At 31.4% G+C, this 13,894-nt stretch overlaps 1 protein-coding gene across 1 annotated transcript; it reads left to right on the top strand.

Moving 5' to 3' along the window:
• Positions 1-12,142: 12,142 nt before the first annotated feature.
• On the top strand, positions 12,143-13,087 carry LOC145822830 (protein FAR-RED IMPAIRED RESPONSE 1-like). The gene is made up of 2 exons (XM_082921118.1): positions 12,143-12,448; positions 12,578-13,087. Exons 1-2 carry the CDS (start codon positions 12,143-12,145, stop codon positions 13,085-13,087), a joined length of 816 nt encoding a protein of 271 aa, XP_082777244.1.
• The last annotated feature ends 807 nt before the right edge of the window (positions 13,088-13,894 follow it).

Genomic DNA, 13,894 nt, shown 5'->3' with positions numbered 1-13,894 from the left:
GGGCATGTCCCGCAACAAATAATTGGTCCATTTTATGGGACAATGCCTCTACTTATTGGGCTAACTCTAGGTTTTGCCCGACCTCATAAATACCCCCTCTCTTCGGGGCTCCAACTACTGGTTACCGGACTTGCCAGGCTGTGGAGGCATGGTGAAGGAAATTATCACTTAAGTTCTCAAATAATTGCCATGCCTCGGCATTATTTTTGGACATGAATGTCCCACCACAAGATGAATCCACCATTTGGCGGTGAGACTCAATTAAGCCATAGTAAAAAGTCTGAATAAGTTACCAATCAGGCACTTGGTGGTGGGGACACTATTGGAGAAGGTCACGAAGTCTCTCCCATGTTTCGTGAAATTGCTTGCCATCAATTTGAGCAAAATTGGTGATGGCTCGCCTAAGTTGGTTGGTTTTACCGATGGAAAAGTACTTCTCCAAGAACCGTTGTTGTAATTGGTCCTATATTGTGATTGAATTAGCAAGTCCGGAGTTCAGCCAGTGTTTGGCTTTGTCCTTTAACAAGAATGGAAACAATCGCAACATTAATGCCTCATTTGTGAAATTCTGGATCCTCATTGTAGAGCAAAGTTTTGGAAATTCATTCAAATGTTTATAAGGATCATCATGAGCTAGTCCATGGAATGATGGGAGCATTTGTATAGTGCTGGACTTAATCTCATAATGAGCAGCAGTGGTGTCGGGTAATTGGATGCATGATGGTGATGTATATTCAGTGGGTGTGAAATTATCCTTAAGGGTCCGGTTGGGCTCGTTCGAGACATTTGGATTTTCCATCTCTAATGGATCAAAGTATGGATAAGAATATTCAAGCATAGGAACACGGAAGAGGCTCTAAGTCTCCTAAGAGTCCTTTCTAGTTCAAGGTCCAAACTCCACAATTCAGGGCGACAAGAACGGTGCCCCTGCATACCCTACTCACTCACACACACTAAGTTCTGACTCTGTGCACTAAGTATGAAAGCCAAATACCAAAGGAAGAAATACTCACAGCGAGATAATGAAAACGCTTTACTCGTCTTGCAGGTGCTTGACGTGTAGACGTTGTCTCTAACCTCCTTGTCTTTCTTCTTAGCACTTTGGTGCTTTGCTTGCGAGTATTTGCTTATTTTTTCTTTTTTTTAGCACTTTGGTGCTGCGGTATTTTTTTTGTTTAAAAACTTGGCTGCACTTCGCTTGCACTCCAGTGATGGTTTCAATTGCAAATACTCTGCACACTTAGAAACACGAAAGCATAAAATCCTAAACTAGAAATTAAAATAAGAATATAACTTTAAATTAATTAATTTCGCCAAAAGTCCCTGGCAACGGCGCCAAAATTTGATGTGTCGTTACACACACCAAAAATAAATACTGAACTATACCAAATTCTTTTAGAATAATGGCAAGTCCAGGTATCGTTCCACAGGGACAGTTATGAAATTAGACTAATTTAATTGCTAAATTCCTAAATTAATTTTGATTAAAAAGATTGAGAGATTTTATGACTAAAAAGGAATTAAATGAAATTAAGAAATTAAATTGACAATTAAAAATTAGGGTTTGATATATTTCTTTATGAGAAAAATCTTAGGGCAATGAGTTCACCACTAGTTGCGTAAATAGGGTTTCAAATTGAAATCAATTATGTTACAGTTCGAACGGAATAATGCTTCACAACTACAAGTTCAAAGCATTTAACAAGAAAATCATCACATTCAATATACAGGTACGAACCATCTCAAGTAGTACGAATCGTTCACTCTAAACTAGGGTAACGACACGACTCGTCCGTTGTAGTATGGTTTGTCTCATACCTTAAATGTGAAAGAATAGAAAACTATTTTATGGAAAACATTCAACAATCACAAAAAGCCGAATACTTGAAAAAATAATGGAATATATATATATATATATATGAAACTTTTAAAACACTATACAATTGTTCAAACCTTTACATAATTAAAAATAAAAAAGAAAACCTAATTACATGGCTAGGGTTTCATCAAAATCCTAGAAAAGAATATCCTAGCCATTCATGGAGGAATGGGAAGAGGTGAAAAAGATGGGAGAGATAGAAGCCCCATGGAAGTTGTCTTGAAAGCTTGAGAATCCTCTTTTTCCTCCAAACCCTAGCCTCTCTCTTCTTGGAATTAGTTTCAGAACCCTAATCCAGCCTCCTTCTTGCCTATTTATCCTTCTGTTGCCTTTCAAACAGGTTTAAAACATAGGGTACGTTTTCCGAGAAAAGTCAACGCACATGCGAAAAGCTGTTTTCTCTCCAAATTCTGTCTTTTTGCCCATTTTATGCTCCGACTATGTACATCCTGATTGGCATTAAACACACATAAAATATACAATTTCACAAGCAAGTAAAGTTAAGAGATCCTAATTAACGGCCTTAATGTTGTACAATTCGGCCTTAATCAAGGGTTGATTAGAAAGTTTAATGGATTAGGATAATGCACAGTCTTAAAAAAAAAATGAGAATCCTGATTGCAAAAGTTTAATCTTGTCTGTATATGTTGGGGGTTGTTATGAGTTACACTGGGCTATTATAGTGGTCAGTTAACTAGTTATGGAGATTGCACGTTACATCGAGGTTACTGATAATGTGTTATACTAACATTCACAAATACATAGAACTTGATTTGTGTAATACTGAATAGCAGTCTTTACTCAATAGATTCCTTCATACTTGTCTATTGTGTCTTCAATGACTCATCATGTCTTAATATTGCACTGTAGTGGCACATGAGTTAATTCTTGAGTGGTGTAGCGTGATTGATTGTTGCTGGATAGATGTAAATATGTTAATGTTTGTGGGTATCATTTCTGGAAACCCTCACGAGACTTTACTCGTCCACTTGGGATAATTTGTGGTTTAAAGGCTTGTTGCATATACTAAATGCAATCATTCTTCCCACGAAAGAGGAGATAGTTAGATTTTTTTTAAGTTTATTTTTCTTTCTTTGTTTTTCCTTGCTTGAAGACTAGCAAGTTGTAAGTTGGGGAATGTGATTAAGGCCGAATTGTGAAACATGAGGCCGTTAATTAGGATCTCTTAATTTTACTTGCTTGACAAACTATACATTTTATGCTTGTTTAATGTCAATCAGGTTTGTACATAGTGGGAGCATAAAATGAGCAGAAAATTCCTTCCCGCACGTGTGGTGCCCACTCCCACACGTGCAGCCGTACCTCAAACTATATGCCTCTGTTTTGAACCTGTTTGAAAGACAACCAAGATATAAAAAGAGGCAAAATAGGCAAGAATAGGGTTCTGAAATTTTGAAGGAGAAAGAGGAGGCTAAGGTTTGGAAAAAGGTGATTCTCAATCTTCAAAGCAAATCCCATGGAGGGTTCTATCTCTTCCAACTCTTGCCACTCTTCCATGAGTGACTAAGCTCTTCTTTTTTAGGATTTTGATGAAACCCTAGCTATGTAAATGGATTTTTCTTAAGTTTTGATTGTGAAATGGTTTGAATAAATGTATGGACGTTTTAGAAGTTTATAATAATTGTTCTTTTTATCTCTTCAAGTATTTTACTCTCTGTGATTGTTTAATACTTTCCACACATTAATTTTCTTTGTGTTTATGTTCAAAGTACGAGACGAGTCATGCTACGAGAGATGGGTTGTGTTGCTACCATAGTTTAGAGCAAACGCATCATGCTACTCGAGATGATTCGTGCCTGTACGTTGAATGCAACAACCCTCGTGATCAATATTTCAAACTTGTAGTTATGAAATATTGAGTATTTCAAACCGAATTGCAATTAATGGCCAATATTAAATCTCATTTATGTGGTTAGTGGTGAATTCTTTGCCCAATGATTTTTTTCCAAAATTAATGATGTAGGCCGAAAGATACCACATTGAGGCCACTTAAATTACATTTTTAGGCTTTCAATTTTGTTTATTTGGTGAAGATGATGTGTTTCATGCACTTGTACAGATTTGGCAAGAAATATGAAAATTCAATCAAAAAGGGCGCAAAAGTAGATCCTCCGTGCGAGAAGTGAAGAATCCGAGCTAGCCAGACCCCTGCACGTGCGACCAAGCTTCATTGCACATGCAGCCCACCTAGGGACACGTGCACATAATTTTTAATCTGTTTTGCTGAGAATAAAAGAAAGAAAAATAGCTAAACCTAGGGTTTGAAAATTAATTCAAAGAAAAGTGAGGCTAGGGTTCTAAATAGGGATATTCTCCTAAAGCTTGAAGGACACTTCCATGGGTGTCTCTTCCTTATCTTCTTCCTCTTCCCACTCCTCCATGAGTGGCTAGTCGTCTTTTCTAGGGTTTTGATGAAACCCTAGCCATGTAATTAGGTTTTTCTTTTTGATTTTTAATTATGTAAAGGTTTGAACAATTGTATGGTGTTTTAGAAGTTTTATATATATATTTTTCATTATTTCTTCAAATATTCGGCTTTCTGTGATTGTTAAATGTTTTCCATACAAAAGTTTTCTATTCTTTCACATTCAAGATATGAGATAGACCATACTACGAGGGACGAGTCATGTCACTACCCTAGTTTAGAGTGAACGATCTGTACTACTTGAGATGGTTCGTGCTCGTACATTGAACGTGATGATTTTCTTGTTAAATGCTTTGAACTTGTAGTTGCAAAGCATTATCCCGTTTGAACCAAAACATAATTGATTTCAATTGGAAACCCTATTTACATGACTTGTGGTGGACTCTTTGCCCTAGGTTTTTTTCCAAATCAGTAAATCCAATTTTATTTATAATTGATAATTTAATTACTTAGTTTAATTTATTTGTTATTAAATTAGGTTATGAACAATCAATCTTTTCATCAAAATTAATTTAGGAATTTAACAATTAAATTAGTTTAATTTTACAATTGTCCCTGTGGATCGATACATGGACTTGCCATTATACTAAAAGAATTTGATGTAGTTTTGTGTTTAATTTTGGTGTGTGTAACAACGCATCAATTAATATCTCATACCCTAATTTTAATTGTCAATTTAATTATTCAATTTCATTTAATTCTTGTCTATTCATAATATCCATCAACCTTTTTAATCAAAATTAATTTAGGAATCTAACAATTAAATTAGTTTAATTTCTCATTTGTCCCTGTGGATCGATACTTAGATTTGTCATTATTCTAAAATAATTTGGTATAATTTAATATTTATTTTTGGTGTGTGAAACAACCCATCACTAGTGTCTCTGATACAATAGCCAAATCACTTTAATGCATTAAAAAATACTCCGTACAAATAAGTTTTACAATTTTTTTTTTTTTTTTTTTTTTGAGATTTTATGTAATTGAGTTTGTACCAAATCAGCTTTTTTCTCTAAATTAGAATTAATAATGACATAGATAATGACGGGTTAAAATTTTAATTTATTACAAACTCTATCATTTGAAGTTTAACTTTCACTATGTGATTTTAGATAAACTAGTGGTTGGACACGTGCATTGCACGTAGTGTGTGATTTTTTATCAATTGTTAATATTGTAATTATGCGTGTCTCTTAAATTAGTATGTGATATGTATACAAAGTATGGAGACTTATATGGATAAATTGATTTGTATCCAAAATATAATTAAATAAGTAATTAATACATACTTGGCTGAATAATTTAAATGATAAATGATAAATTTTATAAATATAAACATTAATTTATAACTCGATTGTTGAGATCACAATCTTATCTTAAACCATAAGCATGTCCTTTAAACATATAGTATTACACAAATCTTTTTCTTTCAATTTTCCACTTTAATTTTTCGTAATCCGTACATGTAATACAATTGAAGGTATGAAATTAATTACACAATTTTTTTAATAGTTCATTTCATAATGCAAATTCATTGAACCCACTTTTGTATATCAAAAATAATAGAGGCCCCAAAAATTCTACCAAAAGTTTTATCCCACACGCATGTGAGACATTTGGTAAAACTTTTGATAGAATATTTGGGGTCTCTAGCATTACTCTTTGTATATTATTTGCATACTCTTGGTGTAAAAATGCATTAATATCAATAGATAATATATTTTTATACATCAATAGTTGTTGAGTCTCGTTTTCTGTGCCACGAATATCTTGCATGATGATAATTGTAACATTAGTTATTAGAATATTTTCATTTATAGAAAATAATAGTTTTTTTATTTATTTATAAGAAAATATAATGATATTGTAGTTTAACATTTCGATTGATATAGGAATTTCATAATTGTTTTCATGATATTTATAGATTCATGCTTGTAAGTGTTTGCAGGGTCACTTTCATGAAACTATTAAGTTACATAATTTATTATGTCATCTATAACTAATCAACATATGACAAAAATTGATCCAAAATTTTTATTTTATATATTTACTTTCTACATCATTGAGTTGCTATGATAATGTTTGAGTATCATTTGATTTATTTCCTTGTAATTTGACAAAAATGTGTGCATGAGGTACATTGATTTTCTTGAACTTCATAACAGATAGAACAATTCTTGCTTCAGCTCTTCTAACTTTGCTTGGAGAGTATGTCGCAATAGATGTTCTGTAATTTTTGTTTCATCATTTTCTTGTTTTTCTTCTTACTCACCATTATAACTCATTGTAATAAAAATATTTTGATGTGCAAAAGTTTAAGGCGATATCATATTATTATGAATTTTAAAATCTATTTCTCCTCAATTATGTGATTTTTCTGTAAGGGAAAAAAAAGTACAATTATTGTCGTGATGGAGGTGTTTTGCAAAATTTTGATTTGTTATTGAAAGTGTTTATTCTAGACACTTGTTTGTATAACATGTATGTATATATATATTGAATATAAGTTGATAAAAAGAAATACATAATTGTGCAAGTTTTTCCTAGCAAATATAGTTATATTATCAAAGCGATATACATGTTAGAAAATTAAAGTATCCAATGGTAATAGAGTATTGCAGATTGACAATGTATGAATATAGTAACATATATAAATTTATATTTATATTATATATATATATATATATATATATATATATTTATAGATGTATACATTGACATATATAAGATATCATAAAAGTAATATTTGAAATCTTTTATAACGACATAATACAGGTAACAATGAGAAATTAATTATTCATAATTAAATAGTTGATCATAATGTAGATGTTTGATGTTACATTTATGTATATATGCACCATTTTTTAATTATATTATTAAATTCACATAAAAATTGAAACAAATTTGTGAATAATTTGTGTAAAATTAGAGATTAGTAAATAAATATTTGAAAAAAGAGAGGTTTATAGTGTTTGGTTTGGTTTGTTTTTTCAAACTTTTGTTTTGAATTTTTAGTTTTCATATTTTTTGTCATTTGACACTATTTTTTTTAATAATCATTTTATTTTCTTTTTAGATTCACTTAATTTAATACTTTTTTTTTTTAATTTTACATTTAGATTTAGATTCACTTAATCTAAATATACTTGAAAAATAATTTGTTGTGTATCCTTTTGGAAAAAAAATTATTAATATTAAATAATAATACTAACAACAAAAAAATATATACAATAAAAAATAGTGCATGTTTGAATTTATAAATGTTTTTTTACCAATATTTTACTTTTAAATTCTATTTAAATTATTAGATATTGGATTTTCATGTAAAAGTATAATATAAATATGAAATATGAAAAAATTCTAGTATTTTTAATCACCAAAACTGAGAAAATATGAAAAATCAAAAATTGAAAAACAGATTTAAAATATAAAACCTACTAAAGTGGTTCTTGTTTATAATTTCGATATCATATCTTGGTTATTAAAGTACTATCTAAAATATTACACTTCATAAAATATTATTTAAACAAAAAGAAAGTGTATGAAGATAACGCATGCGTTTTCCTCTGTCTAAATTTGAAAAAATGCATATAACTTTAAGATTCAATCAAAATTATGCACAATGATTTGATTCATGATGAACAATTATAAATATTATGTATATCAATATAGAAGAAGACACAAAAAATAATAAAGAGTAATTATTTTTTATTTTTTAATTATCATTAATGTAAAAAATAGGGAGACAAATTATTTTTTTATATAAGAATAGAGACGGTTTATGTATATTTATATAGGACTCTTGAAAAGTACAGAGATAGTTGATTTATATAAGATTTTTCATGATTATTAAAAAATATAATAGATTTAAAAAGGCGTAAAATTAGAATTTAAAAAAAATAAAAAAATATGCTGGTTGTTCACACTTTTATAATAATAATAGATTAATAGATAGATTATAAGGTACAGTCAATTGTAGATTACTGTCCCTCCATATAAAGACATGGGAAACTCAACAAATCTTTGGTTGGTTTGAGTGCAGCAATTGAAGCACCTGGCAATAGGCGTAGAAGAAGAACACAGTCAATCCGACCTCCCCCCCAAAGCAATGTTACTGATCGATTAGATAGCAGTCTATCCATGTTCAAAGTTAAGAAAGAGAGAGAAGAAGAAGTTTAAAAAAAAAAAAAAAAGAGCAATCCAGCAAAGGAATAAAAATGCAAAAGAGATGCTATCTAGGCAAGTCTGTATGACATTTTTGCTGACCTTAATGTTGTGTTTGATTGAGGGATTTGAGGAGGGATTTGGAAAGGGAAATGAAAAAGGTAGGTGAAATGTGAAAAAAATATACCTACATTTCACATAGTTTCACACACCTTTTCCCTTTCCCTTTCCAAATCCCTCCCCAAATCTCCCAACCAAACACAGCATAAATGGTTCTGATTGATTTTTTGAAAACTAAGTTTGATTTTTTTAATTTGTTAATTTTTAGTGAATCTTTTAAATATTTTAAGTAAATTTTTTATTTTGTAGATGTACATAACCTAGTTGCACCTAAAAATTAAAATATTTTTGAAAAAATATTTTTAAAATTCAACAAATACACAAGAATACGAAAATATATCGAATTTATATATATATTTTTTAATGATTGTTAAATATTTTTTTTCATAAATATCATACTTTTTAAATTTATCTAAGTTAGGTGCATCTAAAAATAAAAAAATTCTTAAATTCTTAAAAAATTTAACTAAAAAACAAAAAATTAAATTTTTTAAAAAGTAGAGTTAACTTTTTGAAATCAAATAAGATGAATATTTGTACCCTCCTCTCTATCTTTTTTTAAATATATCTAAGTTAAGTGCATCTAAACATAAAAAAATTCTTAAATTCTTAAAAATTTTAACTAAAAAACAAAAAATAAAAAATTTAATTTTTTAAAAAGTGGAGTTAACTTTTTGAAATCAAATAAGATGAATATTTGTACTCTCTCCTCCATCTTTTTTTAAGTAATATGAGAAATTATTTAATTTCATTTTTATGAGAAACAGTATGTAACAATAGTACAATTGTCAAAGACAAGTGAGATGTCAAATCTCTTGTGTTCATCATCAAAGAAAATTTGTAAAACACAAAAAGTCAATCAACTAATACACACATAAGAACAAGAAGAAATTAAGACGAGACTTGAAGAAATTAATTTTATTGATTATATCTTCAATTTATTAAAGTATTTATTAAAAAAATAAAAATAAAAATAAAATAAAAGTTAAAATTTATTCAGTCAACCTAATCTTTTTTAACGTTCAGACGGTGAAGTGAGAGGGGAGAGGGGAAAAAAGGGAGAGGAAGGCCTGACATATTTTTATTTATTATTTTTATAAAACAACTAAAAATATATTAACAACTAAAAATATATTAATATTTTCCTTGCATAAGTTATTCACATTTTAAATTAGTACATAAAATTCAAATGTCAATTATTGGATCCGAAACCTTGTCAGTATGTGACCGTTCATATTATTGGGCCTTCGACACAATAATCCATATGTTGGGCCTTCCCAATCGTTTTGTGGGCTTACAGTGATTGATATTTCAACAATGTGACACGATCATGCTTGTGATAAAAGCCCATCCGATCTTATCTGTATGTAATCATATAAGAGTATACACCAAAATCTTCAAATTTTTAGTCGAATTAAAGTTATTTCATTATTTTAGTTAGTCACTTTTTAGCGCCAACTATATCAAACTCTTTATTCTAACTTATTCTTATTAAATATTATTTTTTGTTGTGTTTGTTAGTCTTTTTTTTTTTTTATTGAATTGATAGGTTACCAACCAAACAATTCTTTAAAAAAAGTCAAAAAAAAAAAATTGCCATTGACCGGTTGACCGGCCAGACTTTCAGGTGGACATCCGGTAATACACAAGTAGCAATGAACAGTCGCTTCTTGTAATGAATTATTGTAGCCGTCGTAAATTTTGATGAATTACAAACGAGTTTGATAGAGTCGATTTTTTGAAATTTTTAGTTAAAAAATGATTTTGAAGAGCTTGATGGGGATGATCTAAGGAACCAAAATGCATTAATTGTCTATATTGTACTTTTTTATGTGGCCCTCTTTTCTAGGTTGATTATTGGGCTGGTTTTGAATAAAATAAATAAAAATAAATAAATAAATAAAATTATTGGGCTGGTTGAATCCTATCCGTAACGTTCTTTCAATAATAGATGATAGACTATAATTGTTCTGTTATAATTCTATTTATATTACAAATAATTTTCTATCAATTTACATAAAAAACCCCATCTAAAAAAAATTAACAAAAAACAAAAGGCTACCTCTAATTCATTTTATTACCGATTAAGTCTTATTAATAAATTTTGATAAATTTATCAGTCTCTCTTATTTTTATGAATGAATTTATAGTGATAAATTTTTCAGTCAGGATCTGTAGATAAATAAATCTAATTAATAAAACTAATTGGTAATGCTTTTGTGATTTAGCCACAATTTATTAAGTAATCTTAAAGTATCAAATGACATTGTATCTATGATGCTGTCTGCACATAAAAAATTATAAAAACACTTAATCATTTTTTATCCCTCAAATTGACATTGTCCTACTTACAAATTTTTGGAAAATATTTGGTAGCTCAAAATTTTGTGGCTCAAATGGCTCAAATCTGTCAAAACGACGTCGTTTTACACTCAAAATCTGTCAAAACGACATCGTTTTGAGTGATTTGAGCCATTTGAGCCACAAAATTTTGAGCTACCTAGCATTGTTGCAAATTTTTTGAGTTACGTTATTAATTGAGCCACCATGTAGACAATAATGTATATTACAAACGATTGCCCTAATAAAGTATAGCTACTGCTTCTGATGTAAAATATATCAATTCTGCTACAAACCCCAGTGGAACATGACTCCCAGGACCCCTAGTGAGCTGCTGATGTGGAAGAAGAGATACACGCACGCAACTGTGAAAAAAAAAAAAAAACCAAAGATGGATATAGCAAGAGCCCAAACCCAAAATCGTATTCCTTAATCTGTCGTCGCCATAGCTCTCTGCCATCCTCCTCCTCCACCGTAGCTCTCTGCCGTCGACGATGGCCATTGTAATCGCAAAGCAAACCACAAGGCTAGCATTATCTCGACCTACAAATCCATCGGTGTTCATTTTTGTCCACCCAAACTCTGGCTTTTCCCATATACACAATCCAAATGATCTTGCGACTAAGGTAGATGTAATCTTCGGCTACATCTTTGTCTGTCGTTGTCCTCAATCTTTGGCTGCGTGTCTGTGTCTCACTCTCCGTTTTCGTCTTTGTCTCTGTCTCTGTCTCGCACATACTGTGGATCGGTAGTTTATGAGGTAAACCTTTTCCTCCAGCTCTCCAAGTAAGAAATCAGTAGTAGCAGTTAAACAAAACATAACTTCCTATAGCAATTTATGAGGTAAACGATCAATTTCATTAACTTCCTATAAGATTTCCCAAAAAAATCAGTTCCATATATGACTATCCCCAACTTCAAGTGGCTCAATTTGGACATTCCCTAAAAATCAATTTGAACAAATTTTATGTGATAAGGGGTTAGGGATAGTCACATAATCTCAAATTTGAATATGGTCACTTGGGGTTGGGAATAGTCACATAATATTTGTTGAAATCAGTTCCATTTGTTAATATTTGTTGAAATTAGTATTTGTCCTCAATTTGGGCATTGTGTTAGGGAACTGATTCATTGTGTTTGTTTGGGCACTGTGCTATATAATCATTCTGAAATCATTTAATTGTTATTTCATTATGCGAACTGGAAGAATAGAGGTTGATTCAAATATTGGTGACAATCCTGCAATAAATGAGGGTGGAGAAGTTGAAGAACCTAAGAAGAGTATGTGTTTTAGCTCAAGGGAAGAAGTGTACACATTTTATGGCAAATATGCTAAGCATGTTAGATTTTCTATAGCTTATAGAGCACAGCATTTTGGAGATGATGGGCAATTAGAAAACTTTGCAATTGCATGTTCTCGAGCGGTGAAGAGAAAAAAGAAATCAGAAGTCAACCATCTAAGGCCATCTTTGTCTACAAAAATTGGTTGCAAAGCAAGCGTATGAGGAAGTGTACAAAAGGATGGGAGATATAAACTAACCATAGTTAACCTTATGCATAATCATGATTTGATTCCCACCGATTCACGTCATTTTGCAATAAATAAGAAAATTCTTACTCCTGTGAAGAGAAGATTAGAAATTAATGATCAAACAGGGATTGGGGTGTCTAGGAACTTTTATTCAATGGTTATTGAAGCAGGGGGATACAAGTCTTTGACATTTGATGAGCAAGATGCAAGAAATTACATTGAGAGAGCTAGAAGATTGAGGCTTGGGGAAGGTGATGCCGAATTACTTCAAAATTATTTTATGAGGATGCAAGCACATAGTGAGAGATTTTTTTGTGTGATTGATGTTGATGAGAAGTTTTGCATTAGATACTTGTTTTGGGTTGATGCAAGGAGTCGGACGACTTATGAAGTATTTGGAGATATTGTTTCATTTGACACAACTTATCCGACGAACAAATATGACATGCCATTTGCTTCATTTGTAGGAGTTAATCACCATGAACAATCCATTTTGCTTGGTTGTGGATTGTTATCTAGTGAAGACACTGACACATTTGTTTGGCTATTCAAGTCGCGATTAAGTTGCATGTCAAATCATCCTCCAAAAGCTATCATAACTAATTAGTGCAGAGCTATGCAAAATGCTATAGAAATTGTCTTTCCACAAGCTCGACATCGATGGTGCTTATGGCATATCATGAAAAACATTTCAGAGAAGTTGAAAAGGTATGCTCAATATGAAGGCATAAAGTTGGCTATGCAAAATGCTAGGGCTGGGCATAGGGTTATCCGACCCGCACAACTCGCCATACCCAAACCAAACCGCTCATGTATGGGCGGTTTCGCAAATTGAATAAGGTAGGGTGCGGTTTGAAATATATAAGATTTTCAGGTTGCGGGAGGGTTGCGGTTTTGAACCGCACCTGTCACAACCCGCCCGCACTTAGCCAAATATATATATATTTTTTTTTTTTTGAAAAAAAACATGGACCGTTTGTTCATTATCTAGATCTATCTATTCTATCCTATCTATTTCACATTGTTAACATTACTCCCTCATTGTCTCAATGTAAGCTTGTTCCTTTCTCTTGCTATGTTCACCAATTGATAATTGGATGTTTCTACTTGTGTGGGTAATTTTCTGACTATACTGCCCGCCTAGTAATCAGCTGGAGAGCACCGGCAGAATAGATGGCTTCAGCAAACCTGCAACAGAAAGAAAAGGATCCGGCGGTGGCTCTTCCACCCGGGGGCACTCCGACGATCAAGTCAGTATATCTCTCAAAGATAATCAAGTGTTAAACTCACTATTCAAAGTGTAAAACTGCGTACCTTAGACCCACGGAGGTTCCTCTCTTTTATAGCCAACTCAATCCTAGTCCCACTAGAAGCCTGACTTCTATGGACTCTCATTCAGTGCTTACTTTGGATT

This window comes from Camellia sinensis, chromosome 1, assembly GCF_055761805.1.
Source record: "Camellia sinensis isolate YWXY chromosome 1, ASM5576180v1, whole genome shotgun sequence".
Lineage (NCBI taxonomy): Eukaryota > Viridiplantae > Streptophyta > Magnoliopsida > Ericales > Theaceae > Camellia > Camellia sinensis.
The sequence above is the reverse complement of the archived record's forward strand: the minus strand, read 5'-3'. Positions and strand labels throughout refer to the sequence as shown.